This window comes from Triturus cristatus, chromosome 6 (genome assembly GCF_964204655.1).
Source record: "Triturus cristatus chromosome 6, aTriCri1.1, whole genome shotgun sequence".
Classification (NCBI taxonomy): domain Eukaryota; kingdom Metazoa; phylum Chordata; class Amphibia; order Caudata; family Salamandridae; genus Triturus; species Triturus cristatus.
The window spans coordinates 920,845,935-920,873,458 of NC_140589.1; the positions used below are offsets into that span (position 1 = coordinate 920,845,935).

Here is a 27,524-nt window from a genome sequence, read left to right on the forward strand (position 1 = left end):
AAATACAAGAAATGAAAAACCCTCTCATTCAAGTATTTTCAATTACTTGCGTTTTATCCATATAACGCACGGATTAGTTCCTGTAGTTTATTCGGCACGTTTGTGCGTATACCAGGCTCTGGCAGTAATTGTTACTGCTGTTGTCAGTTGGCAGAGATGCCGATTCTTGGAAACAGGGAAACATTGTGCTGCCTGATTCGGAATGCCCACGCGTCTCTTTTTGTTGCAAGTGTCATTATAATTCTCTTAAAGCGCCGACTGTGCAGCAGTCCCAGAAGTCACTGCCAACTGGCACTGCCTCTCCGCGTGAAATGATTCATTGCGTGTCTGTGAGCGCCCGTTGGATGCTCTGTGCAGTGCGCGCTGCAGGCTGAATGGCTTCTAGTTCTAGTCAGCAGATATAGCTGGGATAAAGAACCGAGCCAACTGGCTGGATAACAATGTAGTCGTTTGAGCAGGTTACAATGGCGAGGAATATGGCGCGTTGGTTGGCTCTTTGCCGAGCTGTTTTAGATCTGCTGCCATCGTCTGGGTTTTTTTCTCTCGAGTATACGTGCTCAAACCGGCACGAGGTGTGGACTCAGATAGGATTAGGGGTTGCTGTCTCCGAACAGGTAAAGGTGTGGTGCGTCGGCCAGGGCGCCTGGCTCCCGAACACAAAGGTTCAGGGTTCGATCCCCGGTGCCGGTGACAGATTAGCCCAGTACCCTGTGACTCCCGGCATTAGCTTAGTTAATCTTCCCAACGGCCCCCAGCTCCTTGACATCCTTGGGTAATTGTTCACCCTTTACAAATAATCTTTTTTAAAAAAAAAATCCAGTCGGGCTCAGAAAACTGACACTTGTGACCGGAGTGACCATTCAAGGCAGTGCCTGGGGTCACCCAGGTAATTAGACGCAGAACAAAATCCATTGTGCTAAAGATTGTATGCCTCTGCTCCCTCTGCAAAGACTCATCCTCCTCGGTATGGACTCCCGCCAAGGTTATCTCTCTTGGGTGATAGTGCACTGTACAAATCTGCTTCATAATATTAATAAAATAATTATAAAGGACCGATGTCACACCTTTTGCATTTTCATCACCATCCTCATCTTATTTTGAGTACACCTTCATGCTTGCAAGTTTTTCCTCATCTTCTAAGTGGGAGATTGGTTGATCACCGTATGCCAATATTCCTGACACTGTTGGTGGTGCACTTGGTTGTGATGGACTTAGAGATGGGTGTTTCCAGTGCTTAATTTGTATAAAAAAAGGAAGTGTCAGGGCCCTTGTGAGGAGGCCACCGCAACTTACACCACCCATTGCCCAGCCTGCGCTGGCAATAACAACAACTAACCATGATACTTCTACAAGGGTGATCATTTTGACTATTCCAGGCCACCCAAAGCGATAAGAATAGCTTGGCGACTGGTATTAGTGATTTTTAATGTATAAATAATTATTAAACAACTGTTAGTTTGCTCATTTCAAAATTTGACAGGCAGCACCACTACATGATGGACTGTCATAAGTACCAGTGCCGACAATTAAGTGCTGGTGCCGAGCTCCGGAAACTACTGGCTCAAATTAAGTACTGGGTGCCTCATTTATGAGAAGTGACGCATCGCTGTGAGAAAACAGCGATGCGTCACTTTTCATTGCGCTCTCCTTGCGACACCAATTATTATTAGTTCAATTTGTAATGCGCATGGCTGCCCCAGCAACGGGGCGTCCAAGCGCGACCCTGACCAGGACCAGTCACCAACGACAGACACAGCAGGCCACGCAGTCTATAAAGACTTAGCAGGACCAGAGAACAACCAAGTCTTTATCGCTTTACGAAAAGGAAAATGCTGCTGGATAGATCTGATAGAAAACGGTAGAGAGTTCCAGAGTTTGGCGGCAAGGCTCCGAAAGGAGCGACCGCCAGCTCTAGCTTTTTGGATGCGAGGGACACAGACCAAAGCACAGCCCGCCAATTTCAGAGAGCGGCTAGGGGTGTAGGTCATTAAGAGATTGGCCAGGCTCAAAGGGGCCTGACCCAATAGAATTTTGTGAGCCAAGCAGAGAGCCTTAAACTGGACACGTTTTTCCACAGGGAGCCAGGGCAATTTAGGGAGCAAGGCAGTCACTGAACTAGACCTAGGAAGCCCTACCAGCAATTGCGCAGCGGCGTTCTGGACCCGCTGCAGACGTTGAATGCTGGTTCTGTTGGCGCCCAAATAGAGTACGTTCCCATAGTCCAGACTAGACAAAATGAGGGCCTGGACTATGGTTTGACGTACTTTGGGTGGAAAACAGCTAATCACGGGTCTTAGGCCACGAAGGAGCCCAAAACACACCCCAGCCACAGTCTTGGACTGCGCATCAAACGTCAAACCTTGGTCGAACCATATCCCAAGGTTTTTACGACTTTCTTAGGAGAGGGTGCAGGTTTAAGACGTTCCAGCCAGCATCGTTCGGACCATATATTTTGGTCCTTCCCGAGCAATAATATCTCAGATTTGCTGGCGTTGAGCTGCAGAAAATTACTCGCCATCCAGTCCGCCACTGCTAAGAGATCTTCCTTAAATTTCTTCAAGTTGTCATTGCAGTTCTTAGAGAAGGAGATCAACAGCTGGGTATCATCAGCATATGACACCAATGCAAGACCTTTACTCTTAGCTACCGCAGCCAGGGGGCGAACATAGAGATTAAACAGGAGCGGACTAAGAACTGAGCCCTGCGGCACGCCTTGAAGCAGGGCATGCTCCTGGGAATAAAACGGAGGCATAGACACTTGAAACGACCTATCATTCAGAAAGGAGCGAAACCAGCCTAAGGCATCACCTTCGACACCAATTTCCCGCAAGCGGGTTAGTAAGATTGCATGTGAAATGGTGTTGAAGGCGGCACTAAGGTCCAATAGGACCAGAGCCACTGAATCACCCCTATCCAGACTGTCCTTGATAGCCTCCGACACTGCCAACAGTGCAGACTCAGTCCCATGATGCTCGCGGAACCCATGTTGCGAAGGGTCAAGGATGGCATTGTGAACTATATACTCTGAGAGAATAGCATTAACATGGGACTCAGTCACCTTGGCCAGGAAGGGAAGAAGGGAAATGGGTCTGTAATTAGCCGGTTCCCGGGGGTCCAAGGAAGGCTTCTTAAACAGTGGCATAACTTTAGCATGATTCCATGCTCTAGGAACCACTGCAGAAGAAAGACATAAGTTTACCAACCCCCGAGCCCATGGGGAAACCACAGAGTGGAGTTGGCAAAATAGAGCAGGAGTGAGAGGGTCAACTGGGGATCCAGACTTAATATTCCGACAGAGAGCAGTGAACTCATCGGGAGATAAAGATGGAAAAGAAGTTAAGCTGCTACCCACCAAGGGGCCAGAGGTGATGGAAGCCTCACTCCCGACACATTAATCCACCAGAGGCTGGTTAGAGTAGATCTGCTCAACATTAGCCAGGAAATGGCCGGCCAACTCACTACACTGCTGGTTGGAAGCAATCGGAGAGGCGACCACAGATCCAGCCCTTCTCATGCGTCATATTTACTGTATGATGCATCATGTCGCAAGAAGTTACAGACACGTCAGTATTTGTGACATATCTGTAGGCGCAAAAATGACTCATTGCTGGAGTGTGTCACAAAAGTGACGCAACTCCAGCAATGGGTCATTACACATGGGCAAGCCCCATGTGAAATGTGCCTGCGTCAGTAAGATATTGACTCATTTGCGTCCTAGAAGTGGCGCAGTGAAATCTGATAGATTTCACTGCGTCACTTCTACGACCCTTTCTTGCGTCAGAACGCCCCCCCTGCATACATTTTACCTGGCGCAGGTATAATGTGACGCAGGGGTTTACAAAGTGACGCATCTATGAAGATGCGTCACTTTGTAAATATGGTGCAACAAGGCTCACTTTTTACGCCGCTGGTACGTCACAAAAAGTGACGCACAGGGGGCGCAAAAGTGAGGCAAGGGCTCATAAATAAGCCCCTGGGTGTTTCTGCTCTGCGAATTCCACCTCCATCTTGCTGCTAGCATTTTTGACCACGGCTTCCTTATTCTAAACTGATGGCAGTGGTGGCTGCCTCAGAATGGGGCTGGTGAGGCAGGGGTATGGATTTAAAAAAAAAAACGTACCTTCTTTGCAGTGCCCTTCTTCCGCAGCACATGCCTGCTCCATTCTGGAAGGAAGGTCTGCTGGAAGCACCGGAAGCACCCAGGTTTCTGGACTCTCCCAGCCAATCACAACGCTGCAGGAGCAGCATCGTGATTGGCCTGAGCATCCTGTTTGGATGCTCAGGCCGTGCCTGGGAGCCGGGCATGTTATCCACGTGGCTGTGCAACACAGCCCAATGGAGAACATGGCAAGTGCTCATGAGGGTTTGGCCAGCCATACAGGGCCAGGCAAACCGTCATGTGCACTTAGAGGTGGCAAACCACTCCTCCCCTGCTCTGGCGTCAGAGCCCAGCCCCGCCCGACTCCCGTATAGAAAAAGAAAATGATAACAACATCCTGGTATTATTATTATTTTCTTTTTTGCGCTGCTGAAACAGCAGTGGGCTACGCTCCTCCACCTTAGCGGAGGAGCCGCCACTGACTGATGGTATTCTTTCTTTGATGGGATTGATGTTGGAATCCCTTATAAATGTGGTTGGGTGTTTATCCAAGCAGAACCTTGGAACTGTTGCCAGATTCGCAAGCCTGGAAGGCTTTACTTGAGATAACATTTGATCTTTGTGCTGAGATATGTTCTTGTTGGAGAACTTTCTCAGTAATCACATGGATGACACTGATGCTACTGCTCTGCCACATGTGCATCTTCTGTTAGCTGATAGGACTGGAGCTTGGGCACTGATAGCATGTCGGGCTGGTTGCAGGTATTCGGGAATCACACCGCTTTACAATTATGCCTAATCCCGTAGCCTCCATGGACAGACTGGTTGTACCGGGCATCAGGCATTTCCCCAGGAGGTAGGAAGGGTGGGAGGCTGGTTTTGAGACAGTGGGGGGAAGTTTTGTTACTCGGGTTCAGTTTTGCAGCAATGCAGCAATATCGGCTCTTAGCAACAAAAGCATCAGTGCTTCACACTGGCAGCACCCCCCGGACTCCCTGGGGTTGGTCTGACCAAATTGCCAGGGCTGCTTTGTTTTCCCAGTCTGGCCCTGGTAGCCCCTGAGGTTGAAGCTGTTGCTGCTGGGGGATAATCTACTGATCCTGCTGCAAAAGTAAGTAATCCGAACACCCAGCATTAATGCAAAGGTGTATGTTTGATGGTCATCTCTCTCCATCTCCTTTAAGACGTGGTTGGATTTTGGAACCGTGTTGTTTTACAGCTGTCGGTGAGCCATAGAGAAAATATTACTAGAAAGGAAAGTTAAATGGCGGAGAAATCTGGGTTCCTGCCTGAGTGAATGCAGACAAATGCCCAAAAAAACGAAGACTGAAATCGGTGTGATACTTCATGTGCAATGTCATTAGGTTGAGCCATGAGCCAGCGGGCAAGCGCTGCTCTGGGGTTGCTCTGTGGTAGTTGACTACATGAGGGAAGCCCAGCCTATTCCCCCGCCCACTTTTTCATTGGCTTGTCTTTGTCCTTTGTAAATGCTGCCTTCCGTATTGGTTTATAGGCTGCTAGTCCTTCCTTATGCGGCCTTGTTGTCATTTGTATCCTTCCATAGCTATTGGCCCCTTTACTTCGTGTTTCAGGAGCACTATTTTCTTCCTGTGCCCCCCTGCCGCTGTCCGTGCCTTCTCTCCCACCCCCCCACTTCCGTTGTTCGTCCCTTCTCGCCCCCCTCCCACCCGCACTCCCGTTTGCAATGCAATAGGTCTCGAGAAAATGTGAGTCCTATTGCATTGCAAATGCTTGTTTAATAACACCGGCGCTTTCAGACCCTCCCACCTCCCGACAAAGCATGGGTGCGTGCCTTTATTTATTTAATAACTGCAGGTTTTCACTATGGGCTTGTCTGCTGAGAGAGGCTCAACGTTAAATTTGAGTCTGCAATGAGTTTCAGAAATATGGTCCGGAAAATACATGTGTTTGGTGTGGCTGCTGATCCAGGCAGGACACGCTCTCCCGCTTCTGCAACCCGTCCCGGTTCCATTTGCTTTATTTTGCTTTGCTTTATTTTGCAGCGTTTCATCTCACAGCATGGGTACTTTCACTTTAAATTTCAGCCCCAACGGAACGCGTGGGCCCCCGTTTGCTTTTGGGGATGCTTTATGTGCACATACATCACTGCCCCACCTCGCTTCATCACAAAGCATGGCTTGCTGCTTTCGTTATTTATGCAGGGCACAGCTTTCACTTTAAAATTCCGCCCTACCGGAATGCGTGGGCCCTCTTTTGCAGACGCTTTAGTGCCAATATCGGCAACACTCACCACCCCTCATGCAGCATCATACCGAATAAATAAACAGACCAGACACCTTTTTCGTGGAAAAAATTGCAGAAGGTTTATTAGCATACCAAATATGCCAACATGGTGGGTTATCTTACAGGCGATCCAAAGGCAAGCCGTCCCTCGCGGCCTACCACCTGATGGGCCAACTTGCATCGTGGCCTTAGTCAATCGGTGCTTAGCGGTTATGGTGAGGGGATAGCCCCTTCCACCTCCGGTGAACCGTTGGTCCATCTCATTACTCACATCCCCCCTACGAGGGGCGGAGCGTTCAAGCGACCCCAGGTTGTACATGTTTCCGTCCACCCGTCAGACAGACGGGGCACCGTCGCACCTCAAGGTCCACCGCGAAGACCTCCTGGGGATATTAGGCCTCAGCACCCTTTGTGCTCATGAAGAGGGTACTCCTGAGTACCTTTCCGCCTCTGGATCACCCTGTAACTCCACCTGCAACACAAAACAAAATATTAGAAATTTCTTTCATCCCACCCTGATTACGCCGAGGAGAAAGAGGCTGCTAGGTGGGCGGGGGAAGAAATTATACCTCTCCCCTTCCCCACCTGGGCTGGAAATGACGAGCGGGACCCCGAAGGGGTCTCGCGACGCTGGGCTGTCCCATGTGCCATCTTGTGGCACTAAAGGGGCAGCCCTCTTATGAGGGTCCCCTGCGTGGACGTCGGGCAACCCACATATTTTGCACATACAGCATAGCCGCGCAGCTTTTTTTAAATTTATGCACGTATATAAGGCTTCTCCGGGAGTCTTCCCTCAGATTCCGGTACCACTACCAGACAATGATCTCCACAGCAAATGAAACAGAGCAGCTGTTATTGATGTTTCATTTGGAATATTCATTATGTAGGATATCTGTTTTCGATACTCAGAGATAGTAATGAAAAGGTGTGAAAGTATTATGATCGACTGTGTGTAGGTTACACAGTGTCAACTGCCAGGCTTCCTGTAACCTTTCTCTGTCTCTTCACATTCCAAAAACTACAGCTCCCATAATGCATTGTAATGGCTATAACCCTGTATGCTTTCCCATACTACCCTGAAAACAAGTCAGCTGATGCCTCCAGAGTATAAAGCCAACCCACGCCCGTTACCAGGTGCTTGGCTTTCTTCAGTATCAGAACCACACCCCTTTTTTAAATCGTCTGGGAAGTTCAACTCTTCCGTTTGGATCCCGCTCTATCTGAGAGCTCCCTCATCTGTTGCTTATTCTTGTGCCTTGAACTGACTGGTAATCATCTCGTTCTGAGCGAGAAACAAACTCCCTGCCTGCTTGCTGGGATTTAAGAAGCTTCGCTGCTGCTGACATCGGGACTCAGTTGAAAGACAAACTGCCTGCCTGCTTGCTGGGTTTTAAGAAGCCTCGCTGCTGCTGACACTGGGGCTTAGTTGAAAGACGGAACAGAGCGTCGCAGAGCCGAAAAGGATTCTTCATTTTCTTTTGTGTTTGGTGCCGTGGGACAGAACGCGCATTAGCGCTCAATTGTTTGAGAAGGCCCGACGTAGCGCTTAACGTGGTGTGAGCACCCTTCGCTCAGCACTTACGGACTGTTTGTTTTTTGCCTTTTTATCCGCTACGCGCGAACTAGCGCGTGAGAACTCATACTAGCGCAGAAGCGCGCTGATTCTTCTTTTTTTTTTCCTACGCGGATCGTGTCGGACTCGGCGCTACGACTAGAGCGTCTTCTACCTCAGTGGCATCCAGCAACCCTGAACTGTAGACAACACCCACATGATCCGGCGGTCTAGTACACAAGGTCACTTCTTCTAATTTACTTGTTTGGGGAATCATCGTATTAATGCTTGGCAGTGGCCATTAACCTTCCTCTTCCTACCCAGGACGTACGTGCTTTCTCTACCAGCATTGCAACGTTAGTAAGACGTCCTCGCCTTTGGGTGGAGCCCCACCACTGAATCAGTTTTCTAAACCCCCTGGCGTGAACCCTTGCTATTGCTAAGAGAGTCCTACTTCATATTTGTCTACTGACATTGTTTTCGGTAAGTAAGGGAAAGCATATACATCAAACCAAAAGCAAGTAAATTAAGCAGCTCTCCTGTTCCTTGTCTATGCATGTACTTATGTCTCTGTTGTTCCCTCTTTGCAGGTAAACTGTCCCCTTGAGCTCTCCGTGTCATCTGCCTTCCTGGTGGTTCTTCATTTGGTCTCTCTACTCCTTGTGGGTATCAGGCTACCTTACGTGTGTTTAGTATAGAGGTGCTTATACCCTACTGGAGTATTGAAACACTCTCTTCACTCCTGAGGATACTGGTTTCATTACCAGTGAGCCTCCTCCACTCAGACCGACAGAAAAGCCAAGCCCACAAAAGTTATATCCCCTGAGCGAAGATGGACAAAGGTGCTTCGTTTGACGCACTTATGACTAATTCTCAAACCCGTGACACCCACGATATCACCATGAATTACTTGGCTGCTACAGTAGTTAACTTGCAAGCCAAACTCAAGTTGTTGCATGGCGAGAATCAACGCCTTGCGACCGAATTAGAAGTCTTTAAAACTTAAAAACAGTTAGAAGTTACCTTAACGGAAACACAGCCTAGATACAAACGCAGTTACATTCAACCAGGTAATTTTCAAGCCCCTGAACCCACCTCTGGTACATCTGTTCCTTCTACTTCAGTCCCTGTTAACGTAACTGTAGTGACCCCACCACACACCCCCTTAGCAATGCCAGAAAGGTTTAATGGAGACAGCGACAAATATGGCATATTCATGAATCAATGTCATCTTCAGTTTCTGTGTCAGGCTGCCTCCTTTCCTGACGATGCTGCTAAAATAGCTTTCATAATTTCATATTTGAGCGGGAACGCAGCGCTCTGGACAGTCCCGTTGGTAGAGAATGATGATCCCATTTTACATAAACTAGTGCAATTCAAAGACAGGATGCGCAGCCTCTTTGCTCGTCACTCCTACATGCAGGCGAGTGACAATGAACTGCTTAATCTGAAGCTGGGTTCTAGAGATTTACTGACCTATATCACCACCTTCAATCGGTTAGTCACTAAGACACAATAGCCTGAGGAGAAGCGAACTTCTCTGTTTTATAGGGGGTTACGGGATGATCTGAAAGACATTCTATCGCAAATAGTGGATCCCCCAGAGGAGTGCTCCGCGTTCATGGACCTAGTAGTAAAGCTAGATCATCGGTTGAAAGAAAGGAAAGGAGAAAAAACCAGAGGAGAAATTCCTCGTCTTTTTTTTCCCGTAGTGAGAAAAAAGAGCCCAGAGATACCAGTGAACCGATGCAAATAGGGAGTGTACGAGGTCCCTTATCCACAGAAGAACGAGAAAAACTAAGAAAATTGAACTTGAGTCTCTACTGTGGCAAAGGAGGGCATTTTGCGAGAGATTGCCCAGTTAAACCCAAGAGTCAATTTAAGGCTCCGGTGGTCAAAGCCGGAGCGGCTATGTCGACGGAAAACTAGTTGACTTGGAGAAGGCAGAGATCACTTCTCCAAGTCCTTCTTTGTTACAGATCTCTCATACTGCAGCTTACATTGTGCCGCCGGTGCCTAAACATTTTTGTATCACTGTAGTCCTTATCCTGCCATCACAACATAGGAAATCCATGTCCATTTCATTAGATTCAGGAGCTACAGAAAACTTTCTTGATATAGCTGTAGCCAAGGCGCTTGGGTTGGAATTCATTCCAAAAAACAATCCTGAAAGAGTAAGAGCAGTAGATGGGACTGAATTATCCTCAGGTCTGATAACATACCACACCCCTGATCTTATCATGTTGTGTGACAATGGACATTCTGAGATCATCTCATTCGACCTCATTGATACTCCTACTTTTGGTGCTATTCTGGGCGTACCTTGGCTACAACTACATAACCCGAATATAGGTTGGGTTTCCCGTAAGGTAACCCTAAGATCCTCCTATTGTACTGCGCATTGTTATCAGGAAACCACTCTATGGCAAGCTCCGTTGTATTGTGCCCTCTCTACAGCCGATTCCCCGAGTTTGCCCTCGGAATATCTAGACTTCACTGGTGTTTTCGATGAGGTAAATGTAAATGTAAATGTATGTGTCTTGTAAAGCGCACTGCTGCCCTGAGGCGTCGTGGCGCTGTAGACCGCTGGGGAACCCGTCCTGGCTATCCCTGTGAGATGGTCCCTCCTGGGTATCTCCAAGGTGAAACCAGGCATCCCCGGCGAATGTGGGGGGCCGTTGTGGAGATGAAGCAAGCTAATGCCCAGAGTTGCCGAGTGTGTTCCTGGTTAGAGTAGGTACCGAGGCGAGAATTATCGAGTCCGTTTTGACCCTGGTCCACGACCCTGCCGCATCGGGAATTGAACCCTGGTCACTGGCCGATTCTCTGCTTGCGGATATGCCGCCTCTAACCAGTGAGCCACACCTCTCCACTGTAAAAGGCTGTGGCGCTTCCCCCGCACAGAGATTGACTGCCGAATAGATTTAATACCTGGTACGGAATTGCCGGTCAGTAGAATATATGCATTAACAGAACCAGAAACCAAGTATCTGTATGAGTACTTACAGGAGATGCTAAAGAAAGGTTTTATCCGGCACTCCACCTCTCCTGTGTCCTCTTTTTTATTCCCAAGAAGGAGGGAGGATTAAGAGCATGTCTGGACTACAGAGCCCTGAACAAAGTGACAGTAAAAAATAAATACCCTCTTTCACTAATCTCCACTCTTTTGGATCAGGTGCATAAGGCCAAATTTTTTACTAAGCTTGATCTGCAAGGGGCTTACCATTTGATCCGTGTCAGGGAAGGAGATGAGTGGAAAACCACGTTCCGCACCAAGTTTGGGCTATATGAATACTGTGCAATGCCTTTTGGCTTATGCAATGCCCCTGCGGCATTTCAGTGTTTTGTAAATGAAATACTACGTGAATACTTGGACATATTTGTCATCGTCTATATTGACGACATACTCATATATTCACAAACTAAACAGGAACACGTGGAGCATGTAAGATTAATATTACAGAAGTTACAAGACAATTATTTATTTGCTAAATTGGACAAGTGCCTCTTTCATGCCCAGAAAGTCGATTTCTTGGGGTTTGTTATTTCCCCTGATGGAATCCTTATGGATCCTATCAAGGTGTCTGCCATAACAAAGTGGGAAAGCCCTAGAACAGTACGAGAGGTGCAATCCTTCCTAGGATTTGCCAATTTCTACAGACGATTTATACATCACTTCTCTGAGCTTGTTGCTCCCTTAACAAGATTGTTAAAGAAGGGAGTGGTATTCGAGTGGGACCTTGTGGCAGAAACTGCTTTCCGCCACCTTAAAGACAAATTCACTAATGCCCCTATCATAAGACATGCAGATGAGACGCAACCATATTATGTGGAGGCCGATGCCTCACAATATGCCGTGGGGGAGTGCTGTCTCAGCGAGATATAAAGTCTGGCACTCTCCATCCAGTAGCTTACTTCTCCAATACATTGTTCCCTGCGGAACAGAATTACACAATAGGGGAAAGAGAACTTTTGGCGATAAAAAGGGCTTTCCAGGAATGGCGCCATTATTTACTGGGATCTCCTCACACCATCACTATCTATTCAGACCATCGCAACCTGCAGTTCTTTCGGTCTGCCAGAACCCTTACCCCCAGACAGATGAGATGGGTTACCTTTTTCAGCTAATATGATTTCGTGATTACCTTTCGACCAGGAGTGAAACAAGGCAAAGCTGATGCGCTATCACGCTTGGGGAGCAAACTCAGGTATATAGCAGAGACTCCTATGCCTATAATCCCCGAAAATAAGATTATAGCCCTGGGAGATCGGCAAGGGGTAGATTCGGACCCTTTTCTGTCTTTACTAGAACAGGGATTTCTCCACTTGGATCAGGGAAAATGGCTAACTGATCCTTTGAACACAAAAGTCAATGTTTTGTTTTATCATCAGAATCGCCTGTTTTTACCCACAGAACAAACCAGAAATAAGATCCTGCATTGGTGTCACACCTTACCAATGGCCGCTCATCCAAGAGGAGAAAAGACCCTCCAAATATGTAAGAGATGGTTCTGGTGCGAAGGAATGACTCACGTCATCACCAGTTTTGTTAAGGCCTGTCCCACTTGTGCTCGTCAGAAGTCCCTACACTGTGCTCCTGCTGGCCTTCTCCAACCTCTACCGATTCCTGAGTGTCCTTGGTCCTCTATCAGTATGGACTTCATTACGAACCTACCTGTTAGTAGAGGGGATACAGTCATTCTGGTGGTGGTGGACATGCTCTCCAAAATGGCTCATTTTCTTTCCCTCAAAAAACTCCCTAGTGCCCTAGAACTCACAGAGGTATTCATTGAACATATAGTGAGACTGCATGGGTTACCTTCTGTGATTGTTTCGGATAGAGAAGCCCAGTTCGTCTCCAAGTTCTGGCAAGACTTATGTAACAGACTTCATATTGACCATAGACTCTCTTCGGCTTATCACCCTCAAACGGATGGACAGACAGAAAGGACCAATCAAACTCTAGAACAATTTCTTCGGTGTTTGATTAGTACTACTACCCCTGATTGGGTTCTAGCCCTCCCTTTAGCAAAGTTCGCATATAATAATTCCACGCACTCCGCTTCCAAAATATCCCCTTTTTACTTTGTCACTGGCTGTCATCCTAAATTCCTTCCCCTTCACTTTCCACCTGGATTGGGTACGGTCCCAGCAGTTACTGAACATCACAAACTCCTCCATGCCATATGGGAACAAGCTAAAAGAGAATTACAAGCAGCAAAGCAATCTATGAAGACACAGGCTGACAAACATAGGCGTCCTGCCCCAGTTTATAAGGCTGGAGACCGAGTTTGGCTGTCCACCAGGAATCTGAAACTACCAGGTCCCCGCAAACTTCAACCTCCCTTCATAGGCCCGTTCTCCATCCTACAGATAATCAATCCCGTAGCTATGAAATTAGACCTTCCACTAGAGATGCAAATACACCCTGTCTTTCACACTTCTCTACTTAAGCCTTTTATTTCCCCTTCTTGTTCTGAACCACCTCCACCCCCTATCTCCATCAAAGGAGAACTAGAATATGAAGTCAGGTGAATTGTGGATTCTCATAGACACAGAGGAAAATTGCAATACTTGGATTGGTTGGGATATGCCCCTGAGGATAGAACCGGGGAACCCGCAGACAACGTTCATGATCCACGATTAGTGAGAAGATTCCATGCATTACACCCTTCGAAACCAAGACCTGTAGGGAGGCCGTTAGGGGGGAGAACTGTCAACTGCCAGGCTTCCTGTAATCTTTCTCTGTCTCTTCACATTCCAAAAACTACAGCTCCCATAATGCATTGTAATGGCTATAACCCTGTATGCTTTCCCATACTACCCTGAAAACAAGTCAGCTGATGCCTCCAGAGTATAAAGCCAACCCACGCCCGTTACCAGGTGCTTGGCTTTCTTCAGTATCAGAACCACGCCCCTTTTTTGAATCGTCTGGGAAGTTCAACTCTTCCGTTTGGATCGCGCTCTCACTGAGAGCTCCCTCGTCTGTTGCTTATTCTTGTGCCTTGACCTGACTGGTAATCATCTCGTTCTGAGCGAGAAACAAACTGCCTGCCTGCTTGCTGGGTTTTAAGAAGCTTCGCTGCTGCTGACACCGGGACTCAGTTGAAAGACAAACTGCCTGCCTGCTTGCTGGGTTTTATGAAGCCTCGCTGCTGCTGACACCGGGGCTCAGTTGAAAGACGGAACAGAGCGTCGCAGAGCCGAAAAGGATTCTTCATTTTCTTTTGTGTTTGGTGCCGTGGGACAGAACGCGCATTAGCGCTCAATTGTTTGAGAAGGCGGGACGTAGCGCTTAACGTGGTGCGAGCACCCTTCGCTCAGCACTTACGGACTGTTTGTTTTTTGCCTTTTTATCCGCTACGCGCGAACTAGCGCGTGAGAACTCATACTAGCGCAGAAGCGCGCTGATTCTTCTTTTTTTTTTTTCCTACGCGGATCGTGTCGTACTCGGCACTACGACTAGCGCATCTTCTACCTCAGTGGCATCCAGCAACCTTGAACTGTAGGCAACACCCGCATGATCCGGCGGTCTAGTACACAAGGTCACTTCTTCTAATTTACTTGTTTGGGGAATTCGTATTAATGCTTGGCAGTGGCCATTAACCTTCCTCTTCCTACCCAGGACGTACGTGCTTTCTCTACCAGCATTGCAACGTTAGTAAGACGTCCTCGCCTTTGGGTGGAGCCCCACCACTGAATCAGTTTTCTAAACCCCCTGGCCTGAACCCTTGCTATTGCTAAGAGAGTCCTACTTCATATTTGTCTACTGACATTGTTTTCAGTAAGTAAGGGAAAGCATATACATCAAACCAAAAGCAAGTAAATTAAGCAGCTCTTCTGCTCTTTGTTTATGCATGTACTTATGTCTCTGTTGTTCCCTCTTTGCAGGTAAGCTGTCCCCTTGAGCTCTCCGTGTCATCTGCCTACCTGGTGGTTCTTCATTTGGTCTCTCTACTCCTTGTGGGTATCAGGCTACCTTACGTGTGTTTAGTATAGATGTGCTTATACCCTACTGGAGTATTGAAACTCTCTCTTCGCTCCTGAGGATATTGGTTTCATTACCAGTGAGCCTACACCACTTAGACCCGACACACAGGCTGCCCCAGAACATGCTGGAGCCCTTTGACCAGCTGAACCTGAAAATGGCAGCTCTAGCTTATTACTTTTATCTGGGTCTTCTAGCAAATGGAGTAATTGAATGCAACAGACTTTTCGGCTTCTTCCTCGGCCTTGATTTCCTGTCTTCCAACGATACATGGGATCCTCTCATTCGCCCATTAAAATACTATTTCACTTCTTTCATGAGATTCTTTGACATCTTGAGACCTGTCGCATGGCCTCAGACACACTAGAGCAACGTGATGAGTACTATGCAAGCTGACCCAGACACAACAGAAGAAAGAGACCTGATGTCCTGGATCAGAGCGGTGACCCACCAAGTCTTTTCCGCTTCTCAACAGCAAGGACAAGCTGGATCGAGTAGAAGGACTCTTTTTTTCTTTAGTTTTTTATAGCACGAACATGACCCAAATGTATCAGAGTGCTTTACATGAGCACCAGTTGCATTACAGGCGGACACCTTCATTTTTGTTAGGCACAGGGACATTAAGTGATTTGCCCAGAATCACAGGATGTTTGAGCCCCCTACCAGGTTCGAATCTGGTTTACCACCTTCAAGGTTGGTCGCTGTAGCCGTTAAGCCACTTTCTCTCCCATTGAAAGTGGGCCTCATTCCAAGTGCCCCGGACTTCATCCTTTAGTAACTGTGGAGGAGTTGAACGGTAGGAGGGGGAGTATGGAGTAAATATGGGATTACGACTGGAACTGCGAAATGAGGAATTACTTGTTGATTCGGAAAAAGTGCAATCTCATTTCATAAGTCTTTATTATCGATAATTTCATCAAAAAAGACATTTTACAAAATAAAAATGCAACCAAACAAGCATTAAAACTGTTACTACAATTCACAATAAAATCACAGGAAACCATAGTTCATTAATTTTGGTGCCTCCTAATTCTGATGAGCCAGGCCCAAGCTAAGAATTTAGCGACTGCAATTACGATAAGGTCACTAGTATCAAAACGCAAAATATCCAGTGCTTCTAGGCTTTGTCTCGTTCCCAGCGTTTGACATAGGGGTTTAAGCCATTTAGCCCGTGGGGCAGCGTAGGCGGGGCAGACAAAGAAAACATGACCCACTGAATCAACACAGTCCATACACCAGTTACAGGAATCGCATGATGCACCCTTCCATTTTTTTGTAAAAAGATTAGTTGGTAATGTACCAACTCTAAACTGGTGATAAAGTTTCCTGTCTTTGGGTCTGGTGATGGTATCCCAATAAGGTTCAAGGAGTGGGGTTTTCTTTTGAACAAGAAATCTGCCTGTCAAAGAGTCGGCTGCAACTGAGGATAGTTGTTTTTGAAGGACCATTGACCAGTACAGGCTTTTAAAATCTTTTTTGGAGGGGAAGGAGTTGTTACCTGGGTCTGACCACAAAATTCCCAAACCCATGGAGTCTAGTAGTTGCCTAACCTGTCGGAACCAGGGAATATTACCTGCTCCCATGATGGAACGGACGTCAAGAAAGGCTTTAGCATAGGGGCCTAGTTCAGGTACTGTCCATAGTCGCCTCCAATAGGCCAAAGGTTTGTACCTAGCAATGTCATCGAAAGAGTGGCAACCAAGATCCAGTAACAACGGTTTCAATGGGGTAGAACTGGGCAGGCCGGTAAGCATTCGGAAAAATTTGTGTTGTGCCTTGACCAGAGCGGAAAGATTGGCAAAGCCCCAGAGTTCAGCTCCATAAAGGATCGCTGAGTTTATCCTTACATTGAATATTTTAATGGGGGGGCCAATTATTTTCGATTGGGATAATTTCTGATCTTTAACAAGGCATCCCGAAAGCTGAGAAAATTTAAGGTTAAGCACATCAATTTGCGGCCTCCAATCCAGCTTATTTTCAAATACTACCCCCAAATAGGTCATAACATTAGTTCTTTCAAGCTAATCATTATTCATGTATATATGACCCTTCACACCTTTCCCTTTGTTAAACACCATGTACTTGGTCTTAGATACATTCACTGACAAATCAAAATCATTGCAAAAATTAGAAAAGACATTCAAAGCTGACTGTAGCCCTGAGAGGGTCTGGGAAAGAAGAAGGGTATCGTCAGCAAACATAAGGAGTGGTATTTTAGTACCACCCAACGTAGGGGCATCCGTAGGGGTGGAAGAGAAGTACTGAACCACTCTGTTAATAAACAGTAAAAATAGTGTGGGCGCGAGTACGCACCCCTGTCTGACGCCCCTAGTTACCCTAAATCTTTTTGTAACCTGACCCTGTTTCCCCCAACGAACTTGGGCAAAGTTGTTGTCGTATAACTTAATGATAATGTTCAAGAGATCTCCCGGAATGCCAAGCTCCACCAAGGCGTCCCATAGCTTGGACCTATTGACCAAGTCAAATGCTGATCGAAGATCTACAAAGGCAGCATATATGGAACCACCACACAGATAAACTGTTTTCCAGACAATTAGTTGGAATTTGAATGCCTGGTCGATGGTACTGGTGCAGGGTCTAAAACCGGCCTGTAAGGGAGAGATGATATCCTCCTGATCAATCCAAATCTGGATTCTTGCCAGTGTCATTCTAGCAATGATCTTCTGAACAGAATCAATAAGACTAATAGGGCGATAGTTCCCCGGACAGGAACGATCACCCTTCTTAAAAATCGGGAGAATCTCTGCGCCCCTCCAGGAGTCAGGAATAGCTGCCCCTCTAATTAAAGCATTGGCAAGATGTGCAATATAAGGTACCCATATATCAAAATCAGATTAAAAAAGATCAGCAGGGACACAATCCATTCCGGGTGCTTTGCCGCTGGGCACCTTTCTCAGCGCCGCCGCGACCTCATCACAGTCAAAATTGAGAATAGGGGAAATGGACAGGTCCCTGCTTTCTATGAGAACAAACCCCTCAACCCGGTTTCCGTCCGAGAACTGAGATTCGAAATGCGAAACCCAGGTATCTGGGGGAACATGGTTGGTTGGGACCTGGGTACTGGATGAGTTACCCCACTTAACAATATGCCAGAACAGGGTTAAATTCCTTTTTTTGCTAGCAGCCAGGAGATCATTCCAATGGTTGTTATCCCATTCTCGTTTGGCCGTTATTTTAGCCTTACTATAATCTTTTCTAGATTGTCTAATAACAGCCGGGTTTTTAGTAGCAATAGCAAGTTTCAATTTGCTATAGGAAGCTCGGCACGCTTTGTTATACCAAGATTTCGAGATTAACATAGTAGATTTCTTGGCCTTACTTGGCTTGGAGAAGATGGACTTAAGATCAGAAAATAAATGATCATGTATTTGGGTGGCCCCTGTAATTATATCTTCTGTGCTCTGTAGGAGCTGTAAATCCACCAGAGCACAGGAAGCCTTCTGATTAATCTCTGATAATAATGCGCTATCGATAGCTACCTTCTCCCAACGAACTCGCCGTTGGTTGTTAGTTAATAATGTTTCGGCGGTCGCTATTTCTGTGGGTTTATTTCTATGTGCTGGACAGAGTAATAAGTTCAAAACCAGTGGATTATGATCGCTCTCAGGGCGGTCGAGGACCACCATATCACATAGTATGGGCCAATACTCCACTTTGATTAAGGCGTAGTCGATTCGACTTTTACAGTGTCGACCATCGGAGAAAGTTGCCCTTCCCTCTTTATCCGAGGGAGTTCGTCTTTTCACAGCTCTGTAGCCCCGCTCCATACATAGACTCATCCACTGGGTAGCGGATTCAGTCCACCTCTTGATGGGAGGAAGTTCAAGAGGTGGGATGTTGAAAATTGCGTCCACATCCCCTGTGAGTGACTCAGGGGCAATGGGTAGAGGCTCAAAACAACAGTTTAGGTCTCCCACTATTAAAACATTGGAACGCAGATTCACTGTGTCCAAGAACCCTTCCAATTGTAAAAAAGTATTTGTGCCACGACCAGCAGGTAGACCCCTGTTGTAAACATTTACAATCAGAATTTCAGGATCATCATTGAGCTGAAGTGAGATGATTAGCAAATCTGGGCTATCTATGACCAATTCCCTTATACTATACCCAAGGGTTTGCTTAATCCAGATGCAGAGGCCGCCAGATGGGCGTCCCTTTGCTCCACGTATAGCACCCTTGAAAAAGTTTAAATACCCGGAGATGTAAATGGGTTCCACTGCCCATGTTTCCTGGAAGACCAGAATGTCCTGGGTATTCACCCATACGGAACAGTCTTCCAGGATTATTTTACTGCTCAAACCAGCAATGTTCCATGAAACCATAGATATTAAAGGAGGATCGATAGGAATGGGCAGCAAAGGTACAGGAACCACTCCTCGTATTGCGGGTTGAGTAAAGGTATGGCCCATACCGTTGTTCACGCTCTTAGGAGTATCAGAATAGCGGTGGATATTAAGTGAGCCACTAGGTGAAACCCGAGCAGGAGTAACTGGCAATAAGCTCAAACCCAAAGGTGCCCTCTTTGACCCAACCCTCCCTACTAGTCCCACATTATCCACGCCAAGACTGGCCCTATTAATTGTAATTGGTGGAAGTCAGTCGACCCCGTCTAGGGCATTCAATGGAGTATAAGAATTAGACAGTGGAAGATGGAAGTCCCATCCAATCTGTCGATGCGATCTCTTGGTAACCCTTCTCCAAGGAATCGACATGTCAAAAGGTAAAACAGGGGAGTGATATGAATAAAAATAGGACATGTCCAATGCAGATATTCCAGTACCACTCAAATTATTAGGGTAGGAACAGATATGGCTCACCACCCTAGGGTCCCGAAAGTTGATGATCACACAGTCACCCTCCACTTTCTTAACTCTACTTCCCAACCAACACACCCTGCGGACAGTCAGAATCTCAGCACTTAAGCTAGGAGGTAGTGGCCTGTTATTATTTAGCCAGTGTATAACTTTGTTTTTCAGCTCACTGTGAGACTCAGGCTTAGCCTGGGTAAGGCTTGGGACCCCAACCAATATAACAGTATAGGGTTTTGACTCAGGGGGAAGATTAATGCATGGGAGCTTTTGAGGGAGATCAACACTCTCCATACTAGGCTTGCTAATAGTAGCACTCTTGTTAGTGTCTGTGGTGGTAGCATTATTATTACACCCTGGATCAGTCGGCACCTCTACACTAGCAGGAGAGAAAGGTACTTCAACAACAGGGTCATTACGACCAGAGAAGTTGGGTGGGGCTCCACCCCTACGGGTCTTAATATTAGAATCAGACCTAGTTTTATCATCAATTTCATGGGTGGTTAGAGACTTAGAGCAGTTGGAGGACAGTGTGAATTTCTCCAACATGGTCATATTTGTAAGCACCATGCCCTCTATTTTCTCCAGCGAAGAGGAAAGCCGGTTTACTCTCTCATATAAGGGTAAAAGAAGAGATTTAACTAATTTTTCTAGATGCTGGAGAAAATCAGAGGATAGAGGGTCTTCATTAGTTTGAGTAATAGCAGTGTGTAAAAACCTAGAGCTCCCTATAGCAGGAGTAGCACTGCCAGGTACAGAGGAATTGGGAGCATCTCGATTAATAACAAAATCATGCGGTTTAAACATTTTAGACTTTTTTGCACATTTACCCCTGGGCAGTACTCCCCTACGCTTTCTTTTACCAAAAGTAGGCTTGGGCTTATTACTCACAGTCGGAGCAACAATATGCGATTGCTCGGAGATAGACTGTGGGTGAGGGGTGCTAACAGTTGTAAGAGGAGCATTGGGTTCGGGGATAGGCGTTTGCTCTAGTAATGTATCCACTGAGCCCAGATCCGTTTGGTCCGACTGCGCTTCAGTAAGACTGGGCGATATAACGAGAACAGTTTGCGGCAGTCTACTATCTGGGGACAAAGCCGTCATAATATTACCCAGTGATGATCTTTTCTCTTGAATTTCTAGGGACAATCTTTTCTCGGTTAAGATAATCTCTTGTTCTAGAACACGGGCCGCTCTTGTAATAAAATTATCGAGAGTCCCTAGTACTTGACCCCCTTTAGTGGCCTGCATTTCCTTCCTACCAGATCTAAGGGAGGTCATACTGGTAGTTGCGGGTCAGACTATTGGGAGGCTACCTACGTAAAATGGAGGGGTCTCAAAACAGTTAAAGTAGTGCACCAGGGAACACAATTGGGAATAATTGTTAAGATGTTAACTTTACACAGCAACAACGTAAAACACTATAAGGCAGGACCCGCCTATCAGCAACTTTGCTACTACTCACGATGAGTATAGTCCATGTGTGGTAGCACCTGTCAGGGGGGTGGCCCGTCCCGTCCACGGCCGTCCACGAACGGCCACAAACGGCCCGCTCTTTGCCCGGTCTTCGCCCCGAGCTACGTCCCGCGCGCGTACCGCTAGCGCGTCCAATCGGGGGCTTAAGAAGAACCAAGGGGCAGGAGGGGGCGGGAGCGGGAAGAGGAACCAGGTGAGTCCAATCAGCTAGGCGCTGAGCACCATGGTCCTCGCAGTCCCGCAGCAGGGCAGTTCAGCAACCTTTCCCCTCGAGCAGCAGAGCGTCCAAGCAGGTCTTTAGTGATCAGAGGCACACGCAGAATGATTGTCAGCCAGGATATTTATAGCAGTGTACCAACGAGCGGCTCCCGCGAAGCGGGGGCCGCGAGGCGCTGTGTGGATGGATGCAGATGACGGGGGCGGGAGCGGGAAGAGGAACCAGGTGAGTGCAATCAGCTAGGCGCTGAGCACCATGGTCCTCGCAGTCCTGCAGCAGGGCAGTTCAGCAACCTTTCCCCTCGAGCAGCAGAGCGTCCAAGCAGGTCTTTAGTGATCAGAGGCACACGCAGAATGATTGTCAGCCAGGATATTTATAGCAGTGTACCAACGAGCGGCTCCCGCGAAGCGGGGGCCGCGAGGCGCTGTGTGGATGGATGCAGATGACGGGGGCGGGAGCGGGAAGAGGAACCAGGTGAGTCCAATCAGCTAGGCGCTCAGCACCATGGTCCTCGCAGTCCCGCAGCAGGGCAGTTCAGCAACCTTTCCCCTCGAGCAGCAGAGCGTCCAAGCAGGTCTTTAGTGATCAGAGGCACACCTATTCTTTCAGAAATTCGTTCTCTCCCTGCTTTTCCCAGAGTTTTCACCTGTTTTCAGTAAATGAACTAAGTCTGCTGTATAATCTGGGGTATATTTAGAAGGGGATACCGCCACCAGAACGTCAGCAATGTTCTGGTAGCGCTATGCCCTTCTCCATATTTACAAAGTGGCGTATAGACACTTTTTGGGACTTAACTCCGCCTTGTAAATACAGTCCCTTTACATGCATCACTTTGCATGAAAGGGGCATGCAATGGGTGTTGCTGTGGTTGTTCCATCGCAGCACCCATTGTTTTTTGACGTTGCTCCAGATTTATAAGGAACTGTAAATCTAAGGCAGCACCAAAAACTAACGCCATGCAGTAGCAAGCGTTAGAATGGCAGAATGAGGAGAAATAATTTTATTTCTCCTCGTTTTTGTTTTTTCTATGTGTACTGCATTCTGCAGCACACATGGAGCTAAATGCAATTAATTATTGTTTTTTCTGCAGGAAGGTGTCCCTTTCTGCACATAAACAATCATTCGCTGCAACGCAGGCACCCATGCACTATGGTGCAAGGGTGCCTGCGTTGGCACTAGGCAGCTATTTTTATTGCCAGCACTAGGAAAAACACAGGGGTGTGCCATAGTTTAGATATAGTGTATTTTGAAATGCCAGAGCGGGGTACTGCCACATTTGATGTAGCTCCATGCTCCGACTTTTCCTTGTAAATATGTCCCACTGTTAACAGCTCCATCAGGAATTCCCTGGGAATCATAATGAGATGCTTGGAGTCGGTTACACTGCAATATAAATATAGCCTAGCATTTCTGGAGAGCATTGTCATCCTTAGCAAACTCATTGGTATTACTTGTACATTCAGGGCATCATTTACAATGTTTAGGTATAAGGAAGCGTTGCAAGTGTTTTTGGTGTGCTGCCAAACGCAATGAAGTGGCAGGAATGCACCGTATTTATGAGATGCGGTACATTCCTGTCCTTTCAGCCAGCAGCGGAGCACAATATGGTGCCTAGTGCCAACACAGGCACCCTTGCAGGGTGCAAGTGTGTCTATGTTGCTGGCAGGATTGTTTTTGTGCAGGAAGGAACACCTTCCTGCGCAAAAACAATGCATGGAGGTGTTTCCCTCTTTCTATGTGCTGTAGAATGAAGCACACATAGAAAGAGGAAACAATCGGGAGAAATAAACATATTTCTCCTCGTTATGCCAGCCCTAGAGAGTCTACAGTTTTGACACATTTACAGATTTACAAATTCTTGTAAATATGGGAATGCGTCAAAACCCATGGGTGTTGCACTGGCGGCACAAGGGGCTTGTAAATAAGCCCCTCAGTGTGTGAGGCTGGTGGGTGTAACCTACACCAGATTCAGAAAGGTGCTGAATAACCATCCACAGAAACCATTGGGTCTCGAAGAAGAAGATGCTGCTTCATCGAAAGAGTGGCTGCAAATGGAGGTCACTGTTAGACAATGGCAATAAAAAGGCTACTCGAAAGGAAATAATTAAGTTAATGTGGACTAACTGAATGATTAAAACAATTGCAGGCTACCTGCGGGGCATAGAATGCCTCCTTGCACAAGGCACTACGGGGCATATTAACAAGGGCTTTATCTCCGCTTTTTTGGCTTTAAAAGCCAAAGAAGCGGAGATAAAACTATCGCCCTATCAACAACAGGGTGCTAACATGCAAAATCGCATGTTAGCACCCTTTTTCACTACGCTTCCATCTCTAATGAGATGCAAAGTGGGCGTTCCAGAGCAAAATAATAGGAGAAATGTCGCTAAGCGACATTTCTCCTATTATCAAGCTTCACGCTAACCCTGATAGAGACAAAAAAGCAGCGCTAACCACGGTTAACGCTGCTTTTTTACATCTGCTAATTTTCAGATTTAGCCATGTAATCCAATGGGAGGTGGATTACATGGCTAAATCCACCATGGGCTATCAACAAGGATATCCCTATCCTTGTGGTTTTATCGCTGCATTACCAGCGATAACCTCCCAAAATGCCGCTATCGCTGGATTTTTTATCGCCTAGGCGGTTAGCGTTGTTAATAACGCGATAACCAGGCGATATTACTCAGCGATAGCGGGCGTTAAAAAAATTAATGCTAAGCGCCCTTAGCGGTAATTTTCCCTGTTCCTTGTTAATATGCCCCTACGATCTGTGATGAATTTGCCTCTATACAAGGTCAACAATACGAAAGAATTTAAGACCATTCTTACACCCTTCCAAAAGCAGTTTTCTGTTTCTCGTCGGCGATTCATTGAAAAGTCATAATCTTAGGGCCAAACAATGCAGCCCTCAGTCATCGGGTAAGCATAAATGGTCAGTGTGAACCAGCGCAGTGTATGCATACGCAAGTCACGGGTTCGAATTCTGGTCGGTTCACTCAGCCTTTTCTCCTTCCGAGACTAGTTGATAAAATGAGTAGCCCTGAGTTAGATAATAGTCAGAGACCTGTGTGTACACTTTACAAATATATGTTATGTTATGTTGTGTTCTTTTAGGTTAATATAATTTGTCGGACAAGGAAGTTGAATGAATCTCTGCAAAGTGCTCTCATAGACTGTTGTGTCCAGTTTGGAAACACCATTGGACTGTAATTCGTTGGTTTATGTATATATTGATGTGCATATGTGGGCTCTGATGTATAAACCCTGTGAGAGGAGAACCTAAGCTTGAGCGGTGCTTGGAGACCAAGGGGCATATTATCAAGCCAGGCGATAAAATTATCGCCGCTTTAGCAGCAGAAAACTGCTGCTAAAACGGCGATAATGGGCTTGATAATATGCTCTATGGAATTCCAATTGAAGCCCATGTTAAATGTGAAGGACATCTAACATGGGCTTCAATTGGAGTTCCATAGAGCATATTATCGAGCCCATTATCGCCGTTTTAGCAGCAGTTTTCTGCCGCTAAAGAGGCGATAATTTTATCGCCTGGCTTGATAATATGCCCCTAGAGGTTTGACGGCACCTAAAGATGTATATATGAATGTACGTATGTGGGCTATGATATACAAACCCTTTGGGGCATATTATCAAGCACGGCGTTAAAATTATCGCCGCTTTAGCGGCAGAAAACTGCAGCTAAAGCGGCGATAATGGGCTTGATAATATTCCCTTGAGAATTCCCATAAAAGCCCATGTTGACACCAGAACATGGGCTTCTATTGGAATTCTCCAGGGCATATTATCAAGCCCATTATCGCCACTTTAGCGGCAGTTTTCTGCCGCTAAAGCGGCGATAATTTTAACGCCGTTTCTTGATAATATTCCCCTTTGAGAGGAGAACTGAAGCTTGAGCGGTGCCTTGCAGCGCTATGAGACTAGGTTTGACGTCATCTAATGATGGTCTCAAATTAGTACATAAGCTCGTAAACCATGTTTATAGGAAACTCCTTAGAAGGCAAAGGAGTCCTAAAACTTCTTGCATCGTTTTTGGGCCTAAGCATGTATGAACGAAAAGAAAACGACCTGACACACTCGCTTCTTCAGCGGTAAATGTATTGCAGAGGAGGAAATATTTTTTTCATCGCAAAGTGCTTGGAGATAAGTTTGCCAAAAGATTACATAAATTGTGAAGGGCGCGGGGATCCAGCCACCTGCCAGGTGTGTTTGTGCTTAAAATGACTGCAGAATTTAAGTTGTAATTGAAAATATACTTATGTTGAGAAAGTACATGACAAACCAGAGGCCAAGTTGGATCTGGGGTTCAGAAGAAGGAAAAGTCCGGTGCGGTGAGCGTTCTTTGGGGCATATCAACAACAACCGGCGATAATTATCTCTAAGCGCACTTAGCGCTAGGATAATTATCGCCGGCTAGCGTGAATTTTTATCGCTGAGATAGCGTGCTATTAGCAACGCTTATCTCAATAGCGATAAAAATCCTCACGCTAACAGGCTAACGTGAGATTATCGCTGGAAACCCAGCGATAATCTCACGTTACCTTGTTGATAGGGACAGGCAAACTTAGCCATGATATCCTCCTTCCATAGGATATCATGGCTAAGTCAGAAAAATACCAGATGTAAAAAAGCAGCGTTAACCGCGGTTAGCGCTGCTTTTTTTGTCTCTAACAGGGTTAGCGACATTCTTGATAATAGGAGAAATGTCGCTTATTTTACTCTGGAACGCCCCCTTTGCATCTCATTAGAGATGCAAGGGGAAGCGTAGAGTAAAAGGGTGCTAACATGCAAATTTGCATGTTAGCACCCTGTTGTTGATAGGGCGCTAGTTTTATCTCTCCTTTTTTGGCTTTTAAAGCCAAAAAAGCAGAGATAAAGCCCTTGTTGATATGCCCCCAAGTCTTTAATGACTTTTGACGTTTACTCTTTATTCTTTTGCAAATTTTCCCACAGATAAAAATCTTATCCCTCGGATTTATTATTTTGGGAATGCTTTGATATTTTGTATGTGGGTTCCATAGTTGTTAGTTTTTAATCAATTATTTATTTATTCTAGAGTGTAGTTGTGTTAATGTTTTATGTCTTCCTCAGAGAATGTGTTCTAAGGCAGTTTCACTTAGTATTATTTCGGTATTTGTTTCCCTGTTAGCTTCTCGCAGATCAGGTTGGAAGGCAAAATGTTTAATAACTTATTTTTATTTTTCTTTTACAGATAATCCGCTGCTTATAGTCAGGCCACCTGGTAAGATCCTTTTTTGTCCACTTGTTGTTTTTTTTAATAATACCTGTTTTGGAGAGTGCACCATGCACGCTAACCTAATAATCTGGAGCGTTACATATATGTTACATCCTGGCTTCTAAATGGTAGCAAGAGACTTGGGTATTTGAAAGGTTGCAGCACTATTTTTTCATCTTGTGTTTCAGAAAATGTTGCTTTAGGTTATATAAGGATTGAGAGCCACAGTAAAATTATCTAACCTAGTATATTGACCGATTTACAGTTGAGTGGAAATGAAACGTTTTCTGATTTGTGTCGAACACAGTACATCCTCATTTGGGGAACGGTGGTGAAGTCTCCCTTGGTAGAAATACCCCCGAGGGCTCATTTTAAGTTCCTCAGATGTAGCTGGAGAGATACCAGGTATCCATGCACATACATCTGATGACTACAAATGAACCCCCTACAGAATGGGAAATAACATGCGGACCGGGGAATACCGTGTTCAATTCTGCGTGATTGTCCTCCTTCTGAGGGAAATAATATGCTCAATCCACACATTTACCATCTCCTTACAGTAGGTTGTGATTGTGTGAGGGGCCTTTTCTCTCAGCAGCGGTGTCGGGAGAAGATGGTGGGTTTATATTTTATGAGCTTTTCTTCTCCCCCACGCTGAAGTGAAAAGGCGGGTGGAAGCAGGGCGGAGTAGTTGCCCACAACCCCCATAACTCAGTTTGCAAGTCCCGGTCAGGTTCCTCCAGGCCCCAAATGATCAGATCCGGGGTTTGCAGTTCAGATCATTCCAAGCTGGGAATCATATGAAACTCCCAGTTTGAGCGGTACACCACGATCCCCTACCCCCACC

The 27,524-nt window shown here is 46.3% G+C and overlaps 1 protein-coding gene across 1 annotated transcript in view; it reads left to right on the forward strand.

The window, feature by feature from the left end:
- FNDC1 (fibronectin type III domain containing 1) overlaps nucleotides 1-27,524 on the forward strand; it is a 1,187,183-nt gene that overhangs the window by 1,064,132 nt on the left and 95,527 nt on the right. Inside the window, exon 17 of the mRNA XM_085611596.1 lies at nucleotides 26,654-26,683. Within this exon, the coding sequence (XP_085467722.1) occupies nucleotides 26,654-26,683 (30 nt within the window). The remainder of the gene's footprint in view (nucleotides 1-26,653; nucleotides 26,684-27,524) is intronic.